General features: G+C 50.8%; 10 protein-coding genes across 10 annotated transcripts; 2 read left to right on the forward strand and 8 right to left on the reverse strand.

Annotated features, from left to right (window-relative positions):
* Positions 1-592: 592 nt before the first annotated feature.
* On the reverse strand, positions 593-1,249 carry N7506_007698 (uncharacterized protein; the record flags this gene model as incomplete). Its single annotated transcript, XM_056956991.1, has 2 exons — positions 593-907; positions 986-1,249. The coding sequence occupies 2 exons, from the start codon at positions 1,247-1,249 to the stop codon at positions 593-595; spliced, it is 579 nt and encodes a 192-aa protein (XP_056811325.1).
* A 1,797-nt stretch (positions 1,250-3,046) lies between these two features.
* On the reverse strand, positions 3,047-4,861 carry N7506_007699 (amino acid permease; the record flags this gene model as incomplete). The annotated part of the gene is made up of 3 exons (XM_056956992.1): positions 3,047-4,391; positions 4,440-4,551; positions 4,600-4,861. 3 exons carry the CDS (start codon positions 4,859-4,861, stop codon positions 3,047-3,049), a joined length of 1,719 nt encoding a protein of 572 aa, XP_056811326.1.
* A 1,141-nt stretch (positions 4,862-6,002) lies between these two features.
* On the reverse strand, positions 6,003-6,298 carry N7506_007700 (cytochrome b-c1 complex subunit 10; the record flags this gene model as incomplete). Its single annotated transcript, XM_056956993.1, has 3 exons — positions 6,003-6,011; positions 6,068-6,215; positions 6,273-6,298. The coding sequence occupies 3 exons, from the start codon at positions 6,296-6,298 to the stop codon at positions 6,003-6,005; spliced, it is 183 nt and encodes a 60-aa protein (XP_056811327.1).
* An 888-nt stretch (positions 6,299-7,186) lies between these two features.
* Positions 7,187-8,016, reverse strand: N7506_007701 (complex I NDUFA5 subunit family protein; the record flags this gene model as incomplete). Its single annotated transcript, XM_056956994.1, has 3 exons — positions 7,187-7,250; positions 7,306-7,410; positions 7,469-8,016. The coding sequence occupies 3 exons, from the start codon at positions 8,014-8,016 to the stop codon at positions 7,187-7,189; spliced, it is 717 nt and encodes a 238-aa protein (XP_056811328.1).
* Positions 8,017-8,414: 398 nt separating this feature from the next.
* Positions 8,415-10,713, forward strand: N7506_007702 (putative disulfide isomerase; the record flags this gene model as incomplete). Its single annotated transcript, XM_056956995.1, has 4 exons — positions 8,415-8,641; positions 8,689-8,770; positions 8,819-10,312; positions 10,360-10,713. 4 exons carry the CDS (start codon positions 8,415-8,417, stop codon positions 10,711-10,713), a joined length of 2,157 nt encoding a protein of 718 aa, XP_056811329.1.
* A 767-nt stretch (positions 10,714-11,480) lies between these two features.
* Positions 11,481-14,408, forward strand: N7506_007703 (coatomer subunit beta'; the record flags this gene model as incomplete). The annotated part of the gene is made up of 8 exons (XM_056956996.1): positions 11,481-11,498; positions 11,612-11,674; positions 11,727-11,748; positions 11,810-11,841; positions 11,889-12,223; positions 12,252-13,158; positions 13,207-14,170; positions 14,221-14,408. 8 exons carry the CDS (start codon positions 11,481-11,483, stop codon positions 14,406-14,408), a joined length of 2,529 nt encoding a protein of 842 aa, XP_056811330.1.
* A 279-nt stretch (positions 14,409-14,687) lies between these two features.
* On the reverse strand, positions 14,688-16,477 carry N7506_007704 (cytochrome P450; the record flags this gene model as incomplete). Its single annotated transcript, XM_056956997.1, has 5 exons — positions 14,688-15,148; positions 15,208-15,780; positions 15,832-16,211; positions 16,263-16,326; positions 16,375-16,477. 5 exons carry the CDS (start codon positions 16,475-16,477, stop codon positions 14,688-14,690), a joined length of 1,581 nt encoding a protein of 526 aa, XP_056811331.1.
* A 361-nt stretch (positions 16,478-16,838) lies between these two features.
* On the reverse strand, positions 16,839-17,884 carry N7506_007705 (amidohydrolase family protein; the record flags this gene model as incomplete). Its single annotated transcript, XM_056956998.1, has 2 exons — positions 16,839-17,767; positions 17,836-17,884. The coding sequence occupies 2 exons, from the start codon at positions 17,882-17,884 to the stop codon at positions 16,839-16,841; spliced, it is 978 nt and encodes a 325-aa protein (XP_056811332.1).
* A 257-nt stretch (positions 17,885-18,141) lies between these two features.
* N7506_007706 (cytochrome P450) lies at positions 18,142-19,883 on the reverse strand (the record flags this gene model as incomplete). Its single annotated transcript, XM_056956999.1, has 4 exons — positions 18,142-18,742; positions 18,794-19,591; positions 19,640-19,703; positions 19,763-19,883. The coding sequence occupies 4 exons, from the start codon at positions 19,881-19,883 to the stop codon at positions 18,142-18,144; spliced, it is 1,584 nt and encodes a 527-aa protein (XP_056811333.1).
* Positions 19,884-20,933: 1,050 nt separating this feature from the next.
* On the reverse strand, positions 20,934-22,183 carry N7506_007707 (cupin domain-containing protein; the record flags this gene model as incomplete). The annotated part of the gene is made up of 3 exons (XM_056957000.1): positions 20,934-21,551; positions 21,627-22,077; positions 22,134-22,183. 3 exons carry the CDS (start codon positions 22,181-22,183, stop codon positions 20,934-20,936), a joined length of 1,119 nt encoding a protein of 372 aa, XP_056811334.1.
* Between the last annotated feature and the right edge of the window lie 180 nt (positions 22,184-22,363).

The raw sequence follows: 22,363 nt of genomic DNA on the forward strand, positions 1-22,363 counted from the left end.
GGCCTGCTTGATTGCCCGCGGGCATCACTTGTGATGACTAATGCATACTTATCATTCAGACCAATCAGGAGTGTTCCTGTGAACTATATATGGCTCTATGTACGGAGTAGTAGGTGTTAACTCGTCCTGTGGATGCGGGAGTTGTAAAAGGCACATCTGGAGAAGTGGCAGGTTGGGGACCTCTAATCAAGTAGGATCTACTCGTCTAGGCAGGCACGATTTATCAAGCAGGTGCAACGTCCTCCTATACACTAGATAGCGTATGAGGTAGTCTACACAAGAGCCTTTTTATACCTAGGTAAGGTCTTTTTAGGCTGCTATCACAGGGTTTTATTCCATTAGATAAAGTCTGCTGTTCAGAAGAAAGTCTTCTCGTAAAACAAAAAGATTATTTCTTGCGGTAAACACGGTCGTCTTGTGGGAATTTGGCCATGTCGAACATCTTATCACAGAACAAACGAGCTGAGTGATCCTCGTCCGCATCAATGAGAGTGCGTACACTTGCCTCTGACTCGTGGTATTCATTAATAAGTTCTGGGAGAGTTCGATATGCCGCGATGATCTGTCTAGCCTCATCTGTCTCTAGTATCTCTCAATTCGGGATGATCTGATCGTGGGTTTTAGCCATGCTAGTCACCTGCTTTCGTGGTCCAGCTGTGCCCAGCTGTGTGTCGGTCATATTACGTGAGACCTTTTGCACGTGCTTATTGATCCGTTTGACAGTTGTCTGATGGAGATCATCTTCAGCCAGACGCTTGTTCTTCTTGTCCATCAGTGTATGGGATAGATGAGCGGTAGAACGAGGAGACGGCTCGTATTCTTCTTCACCTTGATCACAGTGGCGATGAACATGAGGAGTAATCGGTTCAAATTCCTCTTCAGATTCACCATGGTCACTGGACCTGTCCTTTCATGGCCGGTTCAGTGACCATGGTGCCGCAAGGTCATCGCAATAGCCAGTCGCGGGTAGCACGTTCAGATATACCATAGGCGCGAGCAGATCATCTGGCATTGCCAGCAGTTGACCAACTTGGAAACCTTTGTATGGTGCGTTTCGAGATGCCTTCTTTTCGCCGACCTGAGCAGAGTATCGTCCCCTTTCCGATGGACGTCTTCCTGTCTTGATATCACCGTCTGAGATGAAGTCATAAGGCCAGTTATCAAAACGGAGACGTCCAATTAGTAGGGACGTTGTAATGATAGTCTCGAAAAATGGGATAAAAGCCCATTCCTCTTGCCAATCGGACATTTGACCGTCTTGATATCTGGCCTTATGACTTCATCTCAGACGGAGATATCAAGACAGGCAGACATCCAATCGGCAAGGGTGGTGTGATAGTAGCCTCGAAAAATGGGCTTTCATCCGGTCTTTCGAGGCTACTATGCATCATGCGGCGAGACTGCTGGCAAGGATCCAGTGGAAGTCCTCGGGAATTGCGAGCAGCTGGCCGGCCCGGAAGCCCTTGCATCGTTCCGAGCGGCCGTCTTGGAGCCCGCAGTGGCCGAGTAACAGCCGGCGCTCTTACCACAAAGAGCAGCGTATCGGCGAAAGACTTTGTCGTTGTTGGCACGCACTGCACCCATGCATAGCGAACATCGCCCATTGAATCAAAGTCGTATGTCAGAGTCCCATGTGGTCAAGTTGACAGCCGGCTCTCTTATGATGCGGAACAGCGTATCGATGAAGGCGGGCTTTTGTTGGCACACACACTGCACCCGTGCATGGCGAACATCGCCCGTTAACTCAAAGTCGTATATCAGAGGCTCATGTGGTCGAGTTGACAGACGTCTTCTTCAAATATATAGGTACAAGAGCCACCTGTCAATCTCTGGGAAATTAGTACGAGTACAAACACAGGCGGAAAGAGACGAACTTTAGGTGTGAGACTGGTTCAACGGAACAACATATATGACTGCTGTTCGCGATGGGTTCTGGACAGTTAGCACAGCTATGAGAATATGTGTATAAAGCCGTACCTTGAACGAAATACTCATTCTTTTAGGACAAAGCCGACAGATGTATCTATGGCATGTAATAGCCGCCTGCTAGTCTACATGGTGATCATCGGGTGGTGGAGAGTGATAGAGTTGTAGACGGACTTTCGCATCAGGTATTGGCTGACCAGACCTCCATCCATGAAGCTAGATAGACAAAGCTGAGAGAAGAAGATGGATGAGAGACGAAGTTGAATAGATAAGAGAAGAAGAGAAGATGGATAAGAGAAGAGGAAGATGAAGAAGGATGGAACGAGCTAGGTATAAATAGTAAGACGAGACCTCGGGAGAAGAAGAGGAAGAGAAAGAAGGGTGGGATGAGCTATAAATAGTAGGATGAAGGGGGCAAGTTGGCCAGAGAAGATGTCACGTATATATACAGGAGTTCTGTTAATATGTCATCTAGAAGTGAAATCTTGATGTTATGATAGGCTATATACACGCCCCCTGAGGCCTAAAAAGTGAGGCAGAGGTGAAGTGAGTAGTAGTTAGGGATATCTAGTGATGAGATTTATATGGTTTGGTATCATGATAGACTATGTTTACCCTGAGAAATGAATACCGAGATAGAAGTGAAGTAAAATAAGGTTGGTATTAAGGTCCCGTAGATTGAGTCAAAAGTAGTAGGTCTCGACTCACTAGATGCCATCCCACATGGTCCTGCAGCCTTGCCCTCCGTATCCGGATATGGTGGAGCTGTGTGTGGGCTCGACCCATTGCCTCGAGCCCTCACATCCCCAAAATCAAGCAAGGAGGGGCGCTGGGTCGAGACCCATGGCTGTCAGATTGATCCACAATTAAGGAGCCAAGTGAATGTCTTGCGTTTTTACATGCATATGGTGAATATTGATATTTAGTATTGATATTGGTCACTAATTGCACCAGCAGCTCAAATCTGGAAATAAAGCGAGTGCAATGTAGGTATGAGTGGCCAATCGATGTTCACTCCTTGGAATTAGCTTACAATTAAAATAAGAAGTGACTACTGTATATAGATGGCGAACACATAGGCGAGCAGGTGTTTGCCACAAGCGCCTACCAGGCCCAACTGTTAAATAGGGTTATCTGGATCATCCGACTTGCGAGGCAGGGAGCTCGTCTCTTCTTGCCGCTCAGGCTCGACTCCTTCACTGACGATGGGCTCCTGTTCAATGGCATGAATGGCATGCTCGACATTGACCACGGGCCCAGTGAACCAGCGGTGCGCATCAACAATCCACCACACTGTGACTGCCAGCATAGGCGCACCCCAAACAAGACACGTCCAGTTCATCAAATCCGGAGTCAAGTTTCCGCCAGTGACACTGGGCAAGCACAAAATTGGTACCATCAACAGCACAAATGAAACACCAATGCCACCAATATACGGCCCGAAAGGCCCAAGATGCCAAGGGCCCTTGCGGAACCTATTCCCAACAAAGAATACTCGAATAGTGATTGGAATCGCGAAAGCAAAAAACTGCGCAATCGCACCGATAGAAAACAGCGCTCCAATAGCAACTTCACCCGCAAGGATAAGCAGACACATCAATATCCCAAGCACTGCATTCAAAATAACCGCGTTGACAGGGGTCTGCGTATATGAATTAACCTGCTTCCAGTACCTGGACAAAGGGAAGCAATCGTCACGCGCGTATGCGTACGTAACTCTTGAGGCAGCAACCATGCACCCCTGACCCATTGAGAATCCACAAACAACCGTAAGTCCCAGAATAGCCATGGCTGTTTTCAGTGGCATAACTTGCAGCAAATATGAAGCCCAGGGCTGGCCGAGTTCGGAATCGATTACGGCCTCAATGTCAAGAACCGTGTAGGCAACTACCAGCTGCAGGAACCAGCCCATTAGTCCACCCACACCGGAGGTGAGGACGATGGCGCGTGGCGATGCGATATTTGCGTTCGAACACTCTTCACTCAGGTGGAATGGAGAGTCGTAGCCTGACATCGTCCATATCACACCGACAAAGGTCATTAAGACGGCGACGCCGTCTGGGAAGTCGGTAAGATTGGTTATGTGGCTCCAGACTTCTTTGCTTGGTGTGAACTTTGGGGTATTCTTGGTGTTTGCAGGAATCAGAATCAGGACGGTGATCAGTGCGATGAAGTTGAACGTCGAGCCCCAGGAGTTGAATTGCGCCACGCGTTTTGTCGGCATGCTGCTGATTCCTGCGTGCAGTATCATGATCAGAGTTGTGAGGAGAAATGTTTGCCATGTTGTTGGAACGTAGTCAGGATTGTTGATGGAGACGGCTGCTAATATCATCGCGCTGAGGGCGTAATTGACAGACGGCGCAGCTGTGATCTGACCAATCCAATTGGACCATCCAGTTATCCAAGCAGCGAACGGTCCGTATCCGGGCGGCGCGAGGACCGCTGCAGCGTAGTATAGCCCGCCACTAGGTTGCCAGTCAGCTCGGTCTTGATGATAGTGGCAGGATGCATACCTTGTGGGCATTGCCGAACATAGTTCTGCCATAGACATGGCAATACATTGAATAAATATCATGGCAATGATCCAACCCCAGACCATTCCAGCTGTCCCCGCATATCCCATTCCTTCAGGCCATCAACATCTGCTAGCAGTTGGAAATTAAGGGCACTCACCATAATACAGTGTACTTGCAAATGATGGGAGCAGGCCCAAAACAGCAAAGCTGACGCAAAAGGTTGTCCAAAGCGAGAACTCGCGCTTAAATTCTTGCTTGTAACCCAAAGCTGTGATCACCCTCTCGTCCGCATCCATATCACAGTTTGTATATGGTACATCGCCATCTGGAAGAACAGAAGTGACCTGGGCATGATTTAATTCATCATGAGGCTTGGACACTCCAGAGACCGAGGTTTTGGTCTCCATGCTTGCGCCCATGACAGTAAAGAGTGGTGCTACCCCTACCCCGGATGAATAGAGTGATATATAGTCAACCAACGAAATTAGACAGCCACCATGCAAGGGACAAAGAGCGAAGGAATGTTAGATCGAGTCTGACAACCGAAGGAAATCACTCATTCATAAATTAAACCGTAGAAAATGTTTCGACATCACCATAGGGTGGCACGGCTTGTTATCTTGACATGTTGCAGGTGGCGTCCCGCATGGCGCATTGACGATTGCGCATATTGCGGTGGATAATCGCTTATTGAGGTAGACGAACCTTGGAAGTATAAAGTTGAATGGGCCCTGTACTGGACGAGCCGAGATGGGACAAATATCACGAATGAGGGGTATCCCCAGAACTATACTTCACAGCCTGGAGAATATCCTGGGAAAGATAAGAGCAAATGACATGATTTCGAGTGAAAAATCAAGTTGATTGGCTTGATTGAACCGAAGGTGAATGTGAGATCCAACCCACACGTCGTTTCTCCGCACCTCGATGTCACTGATGATTCGCGGAGCAGAGACGAAAGCTATAGCACAGGGCTCAGATGATCCATGCCCGAGTTTGGCATAGATCCAGTCCCATCAGGGAAACTCCAGGCGTTGAACCACACGTGCCATGGGCTTAGCCTGAGCTTCGAATGCAAGGGCTCCAGGGCTGTTATCACGTTGATAAGCGTGTTTCGATAAGCATTCCGAAGTTATTACTGCTATTGTTGACCTCGACTTACCCAGATATGCTAGTCGCTTCTGGATCCCTCTTATCGAGGCTTGTTATCTCTGTTGGACTTGCCCTATTAAGAAGCATAGAATCGCTTGGGGCGAACGTGTTGTCTTATATAGAAACCGGCATTCGTTGACCTCTGGAGGCAAGTCTTGCTCTTGACCAGTAGCGTCCAGGTAGTTCTCGAGGCATTCCACAACATCGAACTACTGTATGGCTCCTCGTAAGCAAAAGGTGGAGCAAATATTGGTCATGGCACCGTGATAACACTCTTTGGAAAAAGTTGTTCTATGTGCTAATAAAACAGAAAAAGGACTTTGATTGGTATTCTACACTGCACAGCTCAATCCCATCACTCATCCGATTCGTACCGAATGATGACGGGTATATTCCGGGCGAGATAGTTTAGAAGGGCTGAGAAATAATGTTAGTACCATGTGACGGCAGTTCAACGGATGAGCTCAACTTACGTTGTCCTCGGGGGCAATGGTGCGGTCGAAGTAGGTATCGAAGAAAGGAAGCTGGCGGAGGATGTCGTTGCGCACACGGGGAACTTCACCGAAGATGAAGAGAGCACCGGTACCGACAGCGACACCGAATCCGGCAGCAATGGAGCCACTGTGCACAATATTTAGGACCGCTGAAGTCGTTTGAGGGGCATGGAGGGTTACTCACGCGTTGATAGCGGTAGGCAGGGTCATACCAGCGGCAGTGCGGGGAATGTAGTACCTTCAAGTTCACGATCGTTAGCTTTCGGCACTGCTTTATCTGATATGCTGTCGCTTTCTTCCTCCGGCTTCCGCCAGAGCGCACTCGCGGGTTACTTCTAGGATTCAGCTGCGCGAGGCGACAGTGTCACATATCACCAGAACAGCAAGACAGCGTTCACGAATGGCTCTGAACCAGCCTCTTTGCTTCGAATGCATAAATCCATGCCAATGACCAATGTGTACGCTTCGGGGACTGAGGGAGAAGGGCGGGACAGGTCTTACTTGGGCGCGTAGGCAGAGCCCTGGGCGGCGGCGCGGCGAGCAGTGGAGGCGAACTATTGATATGTGTAAGCGTTCGATGTTTCGTTCGGAAATGCTTTTTGTTCATCCTTCTGGCTCGGGAGACCGGCTGTTGCATGGTACCTGGTCATCCCTACCCGGAGGGCTTTCGAGCTGACTGGGAGTTCCCACGCAAAAGACAAGAGTCCGCAGGGAATTGTGCATATTGAAACTCACCATTTTGAATGACACCGATGTGATTTGGTGGGACAATTGCTAGGAGACGGGAGCTGGCACTTGGTGTCGACGAAAACCGGGAGTGCCCGAGTGTACACGTGACTTTCACTTCTACATCCAATCAGAGGGAACATAATTGTTTTAAGAATCAATGTCAATCATATAACGCGGAGAAACGATCGCAACAATTGACCTGAGTCCACCACAGATAATCATATATAGGCAATATCTAATTCAACTTCAGGACGATCGCTAGGCCTACAGATCTGAAACAATTGACTCTTCAAAACATGTATTTTAACAGGGGTACCTCTAGTAAAAGTTACAGAGATTATTCGAATTCACAGCCGTTCCGGATTGCAATTAGTTACCGCGCTCGAAGTAAGTCCACTGGCCGGGCTGGGGCTTCTCCTCAAGTTCCTCCCAGCTGTAAAAGCGTCAGCGACATGTCCGGACTGTAAGACCGAGAGGTTTTCACTTACACCTTGGCCTTGGCCAGCTCGTCCACAAGCTTGAGCTCAGCCTCAGCAACCTGGATGACCTCCTCGATAAGACCAGCACCGATCTTCTGCTCGACTTCGGAGATTCTGTTATAAATTAGCGCCTCGCTCATTCCTGAACTACCTCGAGTAGATGTGAACATACTGATCGGCATTGAGGGCGGGCTCGCTCTCCCACTTCATCTGCTGGTGGTAGAAGTCGTGCTCGGCCTTCTCAGTAGTCTCGCTAGCCTCAGCCATGATCTGAGCCCATTCGGCCTGTTCCTGCGGGGTACGGGGGCCACCACCGGGAACGGGGGGTCCTTCGCCGTCCCATTCCTCACCACGGGCGTTGTCGCTGCCGTCCTTCTGTTGAGCAGCAGCGTGGGTGAAGGAACCTTCGGTGCGCTGGACCTTGGCGAATCGCTCGGGCTCGGCACCGACGGTCTTGCGCACACGCTCTAACCAGGCATCGAAACCAGCGGGCTTTTGCGATTCGATAATTTGCAGGCGGTTGCGGGAGAGCGCTTCGACAGATTGGCGGTAGGCGGAGGACTCGGGGAACGCCTGAAGCTTTTGCAGAGTAGTCGAGTAAAGGTAGATGAGTGTAGGGCGCGGGCTGGGGTGGGTGAACAGGCCCGTCAAGCCGGTAGGAGCAAAAGGCTCCAGGTACCGGGGCTTGACATTGGCCAATAGCCGAAGTGTAGAGCGCATTGTGAATGTGATTGGGATGTATGGCGGTACTGCCCAGGGAGATCGAAAGTGTTCCAGGTCGGACCGGAGCGGATTAACCAGATGTTCCATTACCAAACGGCAGGGGGAAGAGATGAAACTCACCTTTTGCAATACCAACAAAGGACTCCGATTCTCTTCGGGCTGTGTGCAGTTCTATTTTGCCCGCAGCTTTTGGCGCTACAGTCTAAGCGCTGTATATTTGCGACGTGCCGACCAGTGCCCACCCGAGTCGTTCATCTTCGCCCCCGTCTAATGTGCCACCTGTGACATTCGCGATATCCTCCTTATTTCGACCTGAGTCCCTCGTTTTCCTCAGCAACGCTTGAACCCGTCTATACTTTCTTTCTCTCGCAGTCTACCTGCCTTTACTTGTCAAAATGAAATCATCTTGGCTGAGGTGGTCCCTCCTCTCACTGTTGGCCGTGCCTGCGTTGGGTACGCCATCAGATGCCTCCCCGGATCAGGGATCAGGGGACGCCCTCGTTAAGAGGTGGGGGGAATTGGTGGACTCCGATCAACCCACGACATTCAACGAGGCCGAGGTCCCCCCGTTGACGCAGCTGACACCAGACAATTTCGAAGAACTGACCAAAGATGGTTACTGGTGAGTATTCTCGATTGCAGCAGATGTGCTTATGCTGACGGCTCTAGGATGGTCAAACACTACTCCCCCTCCTGTCCCCACTGTAAGACGGCTGCTCCAATTTATCAGACTCTGTATGAGTACTACTACGTGAGTATTGACATAAATCGGCTTGTCGCGCTTGACTAATTGCCACAGACCTCCAATCCCTTGTTCTACTCCGCAGCGAAGCCTGACGAGCCCGAGTCTCTCAAGTCTTTCACCGGTCACTACAACTTCCATTTCGCGTCCATGAACTGTCTGGCGTACAAGGACTTCTGTACAGAGAAGAACATTGAATTCTACCCCGCCTGGGTGTTCTACGATAAGGGAGTTCAACAGATTACCCCCAGTGGAGTCAATCGGATGTCGGACATTGCGCAAATCATCGAAAACAAGCTCGAGCAGATCAAACCTGGGTCTAGACCCTCGCAGGGTGTGGAATTGCCCAAGATCAACGCTCGGAGTATGGAAATGGTTGCGAAGCCAGAAGTTGCCAAGTCTACTGAGAAGACGGCCGTCGAGAAGGAGAGCATCAAGACTGCGGAGCTCGAGGGCTCCAGTCCTGATGCCGTCAAGGCCAAACTTCAAGGAAGACCGGCCAACCCATTGGGTGTCTCCATCCCTCTCACAGCGGAGAGCTTCCAGAAGCTTGTGACTACCACCCACGATCCCTGGATCATCAAGTTCTTTGTTCCGTGGTGTGGACATTGCCAGGCTTTGGCGCCGAACTGGAACTCAATGGCCAAGGAGATGAAGGATACCCTCAACGTCGGTGAAGTCAACTGCGAGGTCGAGAGAAGGCTTTGTGAGGATGCTCGCGTGAGCGCATACCCCACAATCTACTTCTTCCGGGGCGGAGAGAGGGTCGAGTACACCGGACTACGTGGCCTAGGAGATCTCATCTCTTACACCAGCAAGGCTGTCGGCGTCGGCTCAAGTATTCAGGATGTTGATGCTACCAGTTTCAAGGAGTTGGAACAAACTGAAGAGGTTCTCTTCTTGTACCTCTATGACCACGCCACGACCTCTGAAGATTTCGAGGCCATGAACCGACTGACCCTCAGTCTCGTGGGTCACGCTCGCATGGTCAAGAGTGATAGCGCTCAGCTGTCTGAGCGCTTCAAGATCTCTACCTGGCCCCGTCTTCTGGTCGTACGTGACGGACGTCCAAACTACTACAACGCCCTCGCTCCAAAGGACATGCGTGACTTCCGCCAGATCCTTTCGTGGATGCAGACCGTGTGGCTTCCCATTGTCCCCGAGCTCACTGCCTCGAACGCGCAAGAGATCATGGACCACAAGTTCGTCGTTCTGGGACTTCTCAGCCGCCGCCGCAGCGACGACTTCAAGCAATCCCGACGTGAATTGAAGGAGGCCGCCCTCGAATGGATGGACAAGCAGGTTCAACTGTTCCGTCTCGAGCGCGCCGAGCTTCGTGATTCCAAGCAGTTGCGTATCGAGGAAGCCGATGACCGCAATGACCAACGTGCCCTGCGAGCTGCGAAGAACATGCGTATCACCATTCGCGAGGACGACAAGAAGCAGGTTGCCTTCGCTTGGGTGGACGGAGACTTCTGGGAGCGCTGGCTGCGAACCACCTATGGAATTTCCGTGGAGACTGGTGATCGTGTGATCGTCAATGATGAAGATGTAAGTACACCGTGGGAAATATTCGAACCTGAAACTGACTATGTTAGAACCGCCGCTACTGGGACACCGCATCCAGTGGAGCTCCCATCATGGCCTCTCGCACGTCCATTCTGGAGACCATTCCTCTCGTCATTGCTTCCCCCTCGAAGCTCTCACCTAAATCCACCGTCGGCACTTTCGAAACCTTCTTCTTCTCCACATGGTCCCTCCTTAGCAGCCACCCGATCCTCTTTATCATTCTGGGCATCGTGCTCGCCGTGGCCACTGTCTTTGGACGTGGACGCCTTCGCCGCGGGGATAACCGCGGTGGTATTATTGGTAACACCAACAATGGTGGATTCTTCCACCTCGATGGCAAGGAGGGCTTCTTGAATGGAGGCTCGACCGACAAAGTCGACTAATGAGACAAATGTACAGTTAAGGTGTTGGGCTGCGCTTTCTTATAATTTTCTGTTTCCACTGTATCTGAATGATGCTGCTCTACTTTCATGCGATCGTCTTTTCGATTGATACCGTCTCATCTGAACCTTTTGCATGTCATACCAAATGGTTTCTTTCCCAAAGCACATATCTCTTGTTCCAATTATTTCCCCTATCATACGTACAACCGGGGTTCAGGCGTATCAAATTTTCAAGAACTATTTTGTTGAGGCCCGAAGTATCACATCGATGAATGCAATAATATACTACCTTTACAAATCCTAGCCAGCTGTTGTTGATGCAGCGGCGATGTCGCTCCGATGTAGATCCCCGATGCACGTATACACACGCTGAAGCGGAGAGTAGCCCAAACCAAGTGGTAGTCAAAATGCGATCATAGCCCAAATATAATTATCCAAGCACGGAGTAGCAATTGAGCTACTGCTAGACCAATACCCAATGTTTTATAGACTAGTCTAGAATGTACATCGGTCTCATACAAATGAGAGGGAAGGCGGTGAGCCGAGGCGGGAATCCCTTGTGGACACATACATTGCTGTCCCTGAACGAAGTGCTCTCCCTATAGCTCTTCTCTATCCGAATCCTTTCTTAATTACTCCAATCCTTCTTTTGCCCCGAGGCTCGCTGCCACCTGCCACCTGAGCTGTCCGAGCGGCTTGGGAATCCCCTCCTCGCTGTCAGGCTCCACGCCGCAACACACAAACACGCAACTCTTCCCCCACACAACATGCGGCTCGACGTCAAGGTACGCAATTGCAGATGATGCGATACTTTCGAGAAACTGCTCGATTGATCCTGCCAGACAATCAGCTATGAATCCCGGAGAAATTGGAGAGATTGCTGACAATAATGTTACAGAGGCAGCTATTTGCCCGCTCCGAGCGGGTAAAGGGGATTGATTTCCACCCTACAGAGCCTTGGGTAAGCTAACACAATTTACTGTCGCAATGATACTGTACTAATGACTATCTAGATTTTGACAACCTTGTACAGTGGTACGTTCATGGAGGGGCACTTTGCGGCGAGAGATCGAATGCGCTAATCACTCTGGCTCAGGTCATGTCTACATCTGGTCTTATGAATCACAGGTAAGCATGGAAATAGCACCATGTCGACTCACATCTGACTCGCATAGTCTATCATCAAAACATTCGAACTCACCGATGTCCCCGTCCGCGCCGGTCGATTCATTGCGCGGAAGAACTGGATTGTTTGCGGCTCAGATGACTTCCAGCTCCGTGTCTACAACTATAACACCTCTGAAAAAATCACCTCCTTCGAAGCACACCCCGATTACATTCGTTCTATCGCCGTCCACCCTACCCAGCCGTTTGTGCTCACAGCCTCCGATGACATGACAATTAAGCTTTGGGATTGGGAGAAGGGCTGGAAGTGTGTGCAGATCTTCGAAGGCCACAGCCACTATGTAATGGGAATGTCCATCAACCCCAAGGACACCAACACTTTCGCGTCCGCATGTTTGGACCGGACTGTCAAGATCTGGAACCTCGGCTCCCCCCCACGCCAACTTCACCCTCGAGGCCCACGAAACGAAGGGTGTCAACCATGTCGACTACTACCCCCAGGCTGACAAGCCCTACCTCCTCACAACCTCCGACGATAAGACCGTGAAGGTCTGGGACTACACCACAAAGGCACTCATTGCAACCCTCGAGGGCCACACAAGCAATGTTTCTTTCGCATGCTATCACCCCGAATTGCCCGTCATCATCTCAGGTTCCGAGGATGGTACTATCAAGATCTGGCATGCCAACACCTACCGCCTGGAGCAATCATTAAGCTATGGTCTGGAACGGGCATGGTGTGTTTCCTACCAGCGGGGCAGACAGGGCATCGCCATGGGTTTCGATGACGGTGCGGTTGTGGTGAAGATGGGTCGGGAGGAGCCTGCCGTCTCGATGGATGGCTCTGGTAAGCTCATCTGGGCTAGGCACAGTGAGGTGGTTTCATCAGTGATCAAGGGTGGTGATGCCACAATCAAGGACGGCGAACCCCTGTCGCTCCCAACGAAAGATCTGGGACAATGCGAGGTTTACCCACAGACACTCACCCACTCTCCCAATGGACGCTTTGTTTCAGTCTGTGGCGACGGCGAATACATCATCTACACCGCATTGGCGTGGAGAAATAAGGCTTTCGGACAAGCTCTCGACTTTGCCTGGGGATCAAAGGACAACAGCAATGACTACGCTATTCGCGAGTCATCGACAAGTGTCAAGATTTTCAAGAACTTCAAGGAGCAAAGCGCCGGTCTCGACGTCGGCTTCCAGGCCGAGGGTCTGTCCGATGGTGTTCTTCTCGGTGTGAAGGGCCAGGGCGGTATTGGTTTCTTCGATTGGGAGACTGGTAGCCTTGTCCGCAGAATCGAAGCTGACCCTAAATCTGTAAGTACTGTGATGACCTAAGACGATCACGAATGCTAATTTGAGCAGGTTTACTGGTCCGAATCTGGTGAACTTGTCACGCTCGCCTGTGATGAAGATTTCTACGTTCTTCGCTACTCACGGGAGGATTACATCAATGGCCTGAACGCCGGTGAGGTCGACGAGGATGGAGTGGAGGCAGCCGTTGAGTTGGTTGCCACCATCAACGAGACAGTCCGCACTGGTCAATGGGTTGGAGACTGCTTCATCTACACCAACTCAACCAACCGCCTGAACTACCTTGTCGGTGATCAAACCTACACAATCTCCCACTTCGATCAGCCAATGTACGTGCTTGGCTACCTGCCCCGTGATGGCCGTATCTACCTTGCCGACAAGGATGTCAACGCGGTCTCCTTCGGCTTGTCTCTCAGCATGCTCGAATACCAGACCGTGGTGCTCCGTGGCGATATGGACATGGCATCCGAGCTTCTCAGAGACGTGCCCCAGGATCAGATGAACAAGGTCGCCCGCTTCCTCGAGGGGCAAGGGTATAAGGAGATGGCTCTGGAAGTCGCCACGGACCCTGAGCACCGCTTCGAGTTGGCCCTCGCACTGAACGATCTTGAAACCGCACTCCTGATTGCTCGCGAGGCGAACGTCGAGCACAAGTGGAAGATCGTTGGTGACGCTGCTTTGGCCGGCTGGAACCTTGCTCTGGCCCAGGAGTGCTTCACCAACGCCAAGGATGTTGGCTCTCTGCTCCTTCTGCACACCGCCAGCAGCAACCGCGAAGGCCTCAAGTCTCTCGCTGCCCAGGCATCCGAGTCAGGTCTCCACAACGTTGCATTCTCCACCCTCTGGTCACTGGGAGATATCGATGGTTGCATCGCCCTCCTCGTTCAGACCAACCGCATCGCCGAGGCAGCCCTCTTCGCCCAGACCTACAAACCCTCTAGCGCTCCTAAGCTTGTTGTTCAATGGAAGGAATCCCTTGAGCAAACAGGCAAGACCAAGGTGGCCCGCCTTATTGGTGTGCCCCCGGTGCTCCTGACGTCACCACCGACGATGACCTCTTCCCAGAATGGGAGCAGTACATCCAACTAGAGAAGGATGGCGTTGTTCCTGAGCCTCCCTCGTCCGAGTCTCTGATCGATATCAACGGAGACGACGAGCCTGCCAGCGCCACTAACGGTGCACCCGAAGAGGAGGAGGCCGAGGAGGCCCACGAAGCCGCAGTTGACGAGGCCGACGCTGCCGAGGCCGAGTAAAGATAAAAGCACCTTGTTTAATTCTGGTGACTTTCGAGGAGAGTTAGGTAGATCGTTTGTTTATTTCGGCTGACAAGTCAGCTGATTCTTGATTGCGAGCGGCGTCTTAACGTGTGTCCGACTTTTCATTTTATTTGTAATTGCGCTGCGATATTTATCTGGAACGTGTCTAGATACAATGACAGCAAATGTTTTTCTCTACGGACCGGTTGCTACATAGACCAAAATTGTACATGTGTTCAATTGTCTTGTCCTACACATGATCAAAACCATCCACATCTAGCCCTCCGTGAAATTCGAAAACACCTCCCGCTGAGCAACAACAAACTCACTCTCGACAGTCTGCCGAATAGCTTCAGATCTAACCACAGGAATACATCCATACGGCTTTGCGCAATACAAGAAGCCGTGCTGATATCCCGTCACAGGATCACTATCAATCTCGCCTTCATCACTTGCTTTAAACTCGAACGCCCACAAGAGCTTCGCGATCGCGAGGAACATGTTACGCTCGGCCAAGTGAATGCCGGGGCAGATCCGTCGACTTACCCCGTAGCCGTAGTGATCACGACTCTCCCACTTGGCGGGGACATACTCCGGGGCCAGAGAAGGGTGGTTGGCGAATCGTTCAGGGATAAATGCCGCTGGGTCATGCTCTTGGTTGGGATCCATGTGTATACCCCAGGTATTAACCACGACGACGGTACCTTTTGGTAGGAACTTGCCATCGATCCAGTCGTCTAACTCGGTTAGCAAGGTCACATTTGAGGATTACAGTCGAGGTACGATAACGGCATACCTTCACCTAGAGCATGGGGAAAACAGAGAGGTAAAATCGGACGCCATCGATGTCCCTCCTTCACGATCATGTTAATATAAGGCAATCGCGCCAGGTCGTCCCAAACTGGGGATCTGTCATGTCCGACAACAGCATCGATCTCGGCATGCGCCTTGCGTTGAACATCCGGGTTCTGAATCAACGCCTGCACGATTGCCAATGTCAAGCTGGAGCTGGTGTCAGATCCTCCCTCCATCAAAACACCGCCGATAAATGCCAATTGATGCCGCGGTAGCTCGTTACGATCTTGCGTCGAGAGCACCCGGTCCATGAAAGTTCCAAGATCAGCACTGGATTCGCGACGTTTCTCTACCTTTTGAAGGATGCCTTCGTACAAGGTTTCCATCTGCACTCCAATGGCTCTTGCTTTGGTCACATAATTGCCGAAGAATCGCTCGGGGATATTCTTCAACCAAGGAAAGATATCCACCGGGGGTGTAGCGCCGGTTTCCATGATCTCAGACCACTGTTCCATGAGTTTGTAGAGTCGGTTCATGTTCTTGCCATGGCGATCGGCAGTACGGATTCCGAACACTGACGAGATATCTCAGTATATGATGAATGTCAAATCGAGCAGAAACAAACCAATTGAGTTGGTGATGCTGTTGCTATACCGCTTTGGATGAGCCATATGATGACCCGGATCAAGCATGTAGTCCCTGACAAGCTGAATCGCTTCGGCATTGACAATGCGCAAATGCGTGCTCTCCACCATTGACTCCATCAAATGCTGATGCACCAGGCGACGGAACGTCCGCCACTGTGGTCCATAATGCATCACGAGCAGATGATCGCCCTTGGTGATGAGCTCGTGAGAGACATAGGAGTGGGGTCGGTGGCTATAGAGAGCACTTTTGCTATCAATGACTTCTTTGACAATTCGTCTATCAGTGACAACAGCCATGTTGCTATTTCCCACTTTGAGCATGTATAGACCGCCATATTTACGGGCCCATTCGGTGAGTCTGTTGATCAGTATGCTGGGCACAAACTAAGCGCGACGTGGAAAGACGTACTTTATATGCGTGTACGATTTGGGTATCTGGTGTGCATTTCCAATAAATGGTACAGTGGGAGGGCCTGACTTTTGTCAGTATTGCACCCGCTTATGAGGAGGAACGAGCTCACCGTGCGGCATATTCGATGTGCGGTGTCCATAGGTCGAGGCCGCTCGAACGAAAAGAGCCAGCAGGACAACAGCCCCAGCGATGAACCACACAATAGGCTGCATTTTCTTTGTTTGAAGTTCGTTGAAGAGTGACAAGGAATTCAATATGATACTGATATAGCGGAGAGAACAGCGGGGAAATACCATCCTGGCCCCCTGCTCGTATCCCAAATTAGGTACTTACTAGCAGGGACTCAGACAGGCCTGATGGAGCATCGGAGATCCACTATCCTGCACCTGAACTGTAAAGCGAAGTGATACGCGGCTTAGATATTGGCCCGATCGGCGAGCATTTCGCGTCAAAGCCCAATTTGCCAAATGGAGAACAGGAGAAGTGAGCATTACTCAGAGCAAGTATGCGGCTGCTATTCCAATGACCCTAGCTACCAAAAAGATCTCCGAAACTCCCTGACGAGCCAATCAGTCAAGTATGCGCCACTACGCCACTGCTCTGCCTCAGGCGGGGGAACAGACTCAACGCATTCTCCTTCAGGTCTTCTACCGTGACTCCATCAGGCAATTCATTCTCAACAAACCGAGTAAATTGAACAATAGCATCCTTGGGCGCATTTGGAAAGTCACTCCCAAAGAGGATATGACCTGGTTGAGCAAACTCCACCAAGGCCTTGAGGGTTACTTCGTTTGCCGAAATAGCCGTGTCAAAATAGAACTCCCGTGCACGACGCAGAAGCTCCTCTCGACTGACTCCGATATTCCGGTCAGGCGGCATGCAAGGGAGCATGGTGGCCGCACGATGAATGAGGTAGGGCAAGGTGCCTCCGGCGTGGGAGAGGATGACTTTACAACCGGGGTTCTCGTGTAAGCGACCTGAAGTGGCCAAGTCCAAGGCAGTGCGGCCGGTCTCATGTGGATAGTCGAACATGGGCTGAGGCAGGGAGTTGTTGATCAGCGCTGTGTCTTGTGGGTGTGTTGGATGAACGAAGACCACTGCTTTACGACGGCTGAGCTCAGCCCAGATAGGCTTGAACGCCTCGTGGCCGAGGTAGTTGGGGCCTTGTCCATAGCGGGTGAAGAGTGTTACGCCATCAGCCCGAAGAATGTCCAATGCGTATCGGATCTCCTCAAGGACGAGCTCGGTGTCAAAGAGCGATGGGACCGAGGCGAAGAAGCCGTATCTTGTTGGGGAGGCGTCACGAATCCCTGCGGCGGAGATGTTGCATTCTCGGGCCAATTGAGCTGCAGCTGTGGGGTCTTTGGCGATGACTGGACCAGGAGCTGTGACTGACAGGATCGTGGTGTGCACGTCCATAATCTGGTTGATCTCCTGGTCGAGTTCGAGTGTCCAGGGAGGAATGTACCAGCCAGAGGGGTCTCCACCGGCTTCATCGAGAGCTGTTTATGTGAGTTGAGTTCTCGATTTTCATTGTTTTCCTTGGGTGTAAAAAAATCCGAGTACTAACCCGCCCGCATAGTAAGGGGATAAAAGTGGTGGTGGACGTCGATTTTCATTTTGTATAGATGTTTCGTACTTTGGATCTCAGGAGTGTTTTGGATGTGATTTGAAAATAATTGCAATGGCAGACACGATACTTTATATGCATTTCATACCACGACGCAAACGACCACTCCGTAAATGAAGCTATTCGGAGCCCAAAATTGGCGACAAATCCAGTTTAGATTGCAATAACTCCGATTCCCCATACAGAAGGCCAATTTAACACGCGCATAACTCTAGAAACAACCACTTCAGACCTGCATGTCAGACGCTAGTCAAATCGGGCAAAAAGCTCCTGCGCCTCGCGGAATTCCTTCTCGATCGTCCCTCTCTTCTCGCCCCGCAATCGGATTCCACAACCATACTCCTTTGGGCAATGCAGGAACCCCTGACTGGCCCCAGACTCCGGATCAATATCGCTGAAGCTGCCTACTGGCTGCGTGAACTCGAATGCCCACAACAACTTAGCAACACCAATGAAAAGGTTGCGCTCGGCCAAATGGATCCCAGGGCAGATGCGCCGACCCGCCCCGTATCCATAGTGATCGCGCTTGTCCCAATCTCCCGCGGTGTAGCCTGGTGCCAGCGACCGATAGCTTTCAAATCGGGATGGTTCGAACTGCTCCGGTGCCGGATACGTCTTTGGGTCGTGATGCATTCCCCACACATTTAGCACGATTGTTGCGCCTTTGGGTATCAACATGCCGTTGATGGTGTCATCTTGGGCGACTGCGTGCGGCACGCCTAGGGGACTGACCGGCCGCCAACGATGTGCTTCTTTGATAATGCAGTTGATATACGGTAGGTTCGCAAAGTCCGACCAGGCGGGCGATCGGTCTGTTCCCACGACGCGATCGATCTCTGCATGGGCCCTGTATTCTGTTTTAGGCTAGTCACTTGTGACAAAAGTGAGGAGAGGTTACCTCGCTTGAACGACCGGGAATTTAGTCATGGCTTGAATGATCGTCAGGATCAACGAGGACGAAGTGTCGGATCCGCCCTCCATCAAAACACCTCCCAAGAAGCGAAGCTGGCTCTCGGAGAGAGGCGTCTTCTCCATGCGGTCCAGCACGCGATCCATGAACGAATCCCGGTTGACACCCCTGGTACGGCGATCTCTAACCTGGTTCAGGACAGTTGAATAAAGCGTCTGCATCAAATTCTCCACTTCGAGGGCTCGGTTCTTCCAATTACCTGTCATCCACTGGGGAAGGGTACGCAGCAACCAGAAATCGTCAACTGGGGGAGTGGCTCCGAGTTCTTGCACCAACGACCATTTCTCCATCAGGTGGAACAGCTTTTCCATGTGCTCGTCGTGCACAGTCTTGGAACGAATGCCAAATACCAACGAGTTAGTAATGCTGTTACTGTACCGTTTAGGGTGAAGCATGTGGTCTTCCGGCTTGGTGAGAAAGTCATATACCATCTGGTTAGCTTCGGCCTCTTGCACTTTCCAATGCTCCTTTTCACAGTTGGGCTCCATAAAATATTGATGGATCATCTTTCGCAGCATCCGCCAGGTGTCGCCGTACTGCATTACCAGAAGGTGATCGGAGTGGGTGATGAGATGGGACACGAGAGATTTGGGCCGGTGGGAGTAGAGGTTACTTCTCTTGTCAAGAAGCTCTTTGAGAACTCTTCTATCGCTGATAACGATGGTGGTATTCTTGAAGCGTTTGAGCGTGAAGATACCTCCGAATTTCTCGGCCCATTTCATGAACCTGAACTGTGAGCCAACAGTGTATACAAGTTAGAGAAAATCGGCATACTGGAAATGCGCATCGCTCTTTGGAATCTGCAACTCATTCCCAAAAAATGGAACTGTGGGCGGGCCTGTACGATAGTCAGCCAGTTGATAATACTTCGTAGTAAACACAAACAAGGGAAATCACCAGGTGGCAGGGACGGATCTCTACGACCGGATTGCAGCACAGCACGAAGAATCAATGAAATGAGCCCAATGGCAGCAATCACGGCAGCAAAGCAAATGAAAGGAGACTGAGCAAAGACCATAGTGACGGTTTGCTCCGAGGTTCGATCTGAGAATGGAAATCCTACAAGCAATGGGAGCCGCTGAATATAAAGGACACGATTCTCAGCAAATATTAGATCCGCATAGTAATAAGAATCTATAAGGAGACTCGGAGTGAGCTTTCATGTGAGTCTCAACCGTTTTGGGTAATATCACGACTTCCACCAGAGAGATATACCGAATCGGGTAATGCCCAAATGTTACGAGTGTAGAGCACTCCATGCATTTGCGGACTGCTTGATTGGGAAAAGACTCTGCGTGGTGTATCTGCTCCTCTAGATTTTTGATAGGATAATGATGTATCTGTGGGTAGAATCTTTGGGGGACTTTGCAGGAGTTCTGGTTGATGCGATGCTTCAAGGTTGTTGAGTGTTGGACATCGAAAGAGTAATTCAAAGCTCACCAAGGGCATGGAGATATACAAGGGTCTACTTGGGGACCCAGCGTAAACGTCTGAGCTCTGAGTAAAAAAGAAGAGGGAAAACAGAAGAGAGGTAACTGCTTCTTACTACCCTCCAGCCTCCAGGGCTGGGAGTCACCCAGGGCATCTTCGTGAGGAGGACACATCACTCAACCCAGATGAATCAGGGAGTCATATGAGATTCAACACCGGAAGACGACAACTGCTACTGGGGTGAGCCCACTGATATTTTGGGGACAGTGAAAAGGTATACATCAATAGCATATGGAAGAGGGCAATGCTTCCAAAACTTAGTTCTGAGCGGGTTCCACGGGTGCTAGGGCTACACGCACACCCTACCTACTGACCTAGTGGCCAAGGCAGCACAGATCTCCCAAGGTAGACATCCACTCAACCGGAAGCAATTGAAAATGTATCAAATTTCTCAGGAGACCCCTGGGCATGTCAATTAATCAAGTAGTCAAGCTTTTCTACTTTTACGTCGAAGCCCTGGAGGTCAAAATAAGCTCGCAGATGTGGATTCCATTGACTGAAATACAATTAAACGATAATCACACGAAAACCAGGCTAGAAACACAGAGAACAGACAAGACGCCGCGAATATTGCTACTCAATGAACTCCAATTGGAACTCGTTTCTTGAGCAGACTTCCAATCTCCCAGTCGGCCCCGGTAGTCTCTCCAGTAACACCGTTGGTGCCATTGGTGCCGTTGGTATGACCATTGGTATTGCCATTGGTATGGCCGTTGATGCCTTTGGCGTGACCATGGATTCCATTAATGCCGCTGGTACCGTTGGCATGGCCGTTGGTGCCATTAGCATGACCAACAGTGGTGCTCGAGTTGCCATTGATACCATTCTGAGCATTCTCCACATAGACTCCATTCTCATATCTCGGCGCGTGCAGGACCAAAGGCTTCGGCGACATGTCTTGCACCCAGGGCTCATACTCAGCATTCTCGGGGGTGGAAGATGCTTCCAAAGCGACCTGCGCAGGCCAAGCCTTTTCCGCTGCAAACGCATCATGCACCAAATGGCGCTGGAAGAAAGAGCCCTTCATTTTGGCGACAGCAAAATCCCAGTCGGTCGTGTACTCCCTGAAAAAGGGCTTGTAGCCAAGAAGCCCACCAATCCAACGACCCACTATGACACAGGTCCAGTAGCCGACCTGGCGGCGGAAGGGGACCCACGCCGGGGCCGGGGTGTACGCGTCTCCACCATCTTGAATCTATCCACCGTTATGTCAGCGATTTAAATAATCTTGCAGAGCGAGAAGGAGATAAAGAAGGTAAGTAAAACACACAGCGAGGAATTGAATCCAGTCCAGACCGCCGTCGTGCAGCAGAGCATCGTGCCAGTATCCGTACCAATTCTCGAAAAAGATCCGATCCAGCTGATAGTCCATTCCGGAGTCCGAGGCACTAAGATAGACGGTCATGCTCTCCTCGGAATCAGGATGGATGAAGAAGTTGTGGACGCTGCCCGCTTTCACAGACACTTCGCCATCTTCAGCAGTGACGCGTTTTTCCTTCCCGTCGACATTGATTCCCATTACTCCAGACTCCACGCGAAAGTACTCCGTTTGGAATTGATGGAAGTGGGGCGGGGGGCCTTTAGGCCGGTTAGGGCTGTTGACCAGTTGGCGCAGGTTGTCGGGAATGGCGCCCTCAACATTGTGTCGGTAAGTCTGGCGGAAGAGAAAACATCTTCCAGGAGGTGGCTCGAGAAATTCAGTGGTGAGAAGACCGCCGAACCTGATTGAATTATTAGCGATGTTATTAACTTGAATGTTTGCAAAGACTGGACATACTTGACGATCTTGCTTTGACCGGCGGAGTTGTGGTAAGGGACGAAGGGCATCTTGACGACAATTTCAGTTGTTGACACTGACACAATTCGAGAAAGTTATTCATTTTATATATTCAACCATCAGTATGAAGCGTCGGTTGCAAACCTTGAGAAGAGTGTATTCGGAGAGGCTTCCAAAATTACTCCTTTAGGACGTTCCCCAACTCCGGAGCTGACCGTTGCATATGCCGT

Source organism: Penicillium brevicompactum (assembly GCF_028827555.1).
Source record: "Penicillium brevicompactum strain IBT 35665 chromosome Unknown utg000005l_segment0_segment0, whole genome shotgun sequence".
NCBI classification, from domain to species: domain Eukaryota; kingdom Fungi; phylum Ascomycota; class Eurotiomycetes; order Eurotiales; family Aspergillaceae; genus Penicillium; species Penicillium brevicompactum.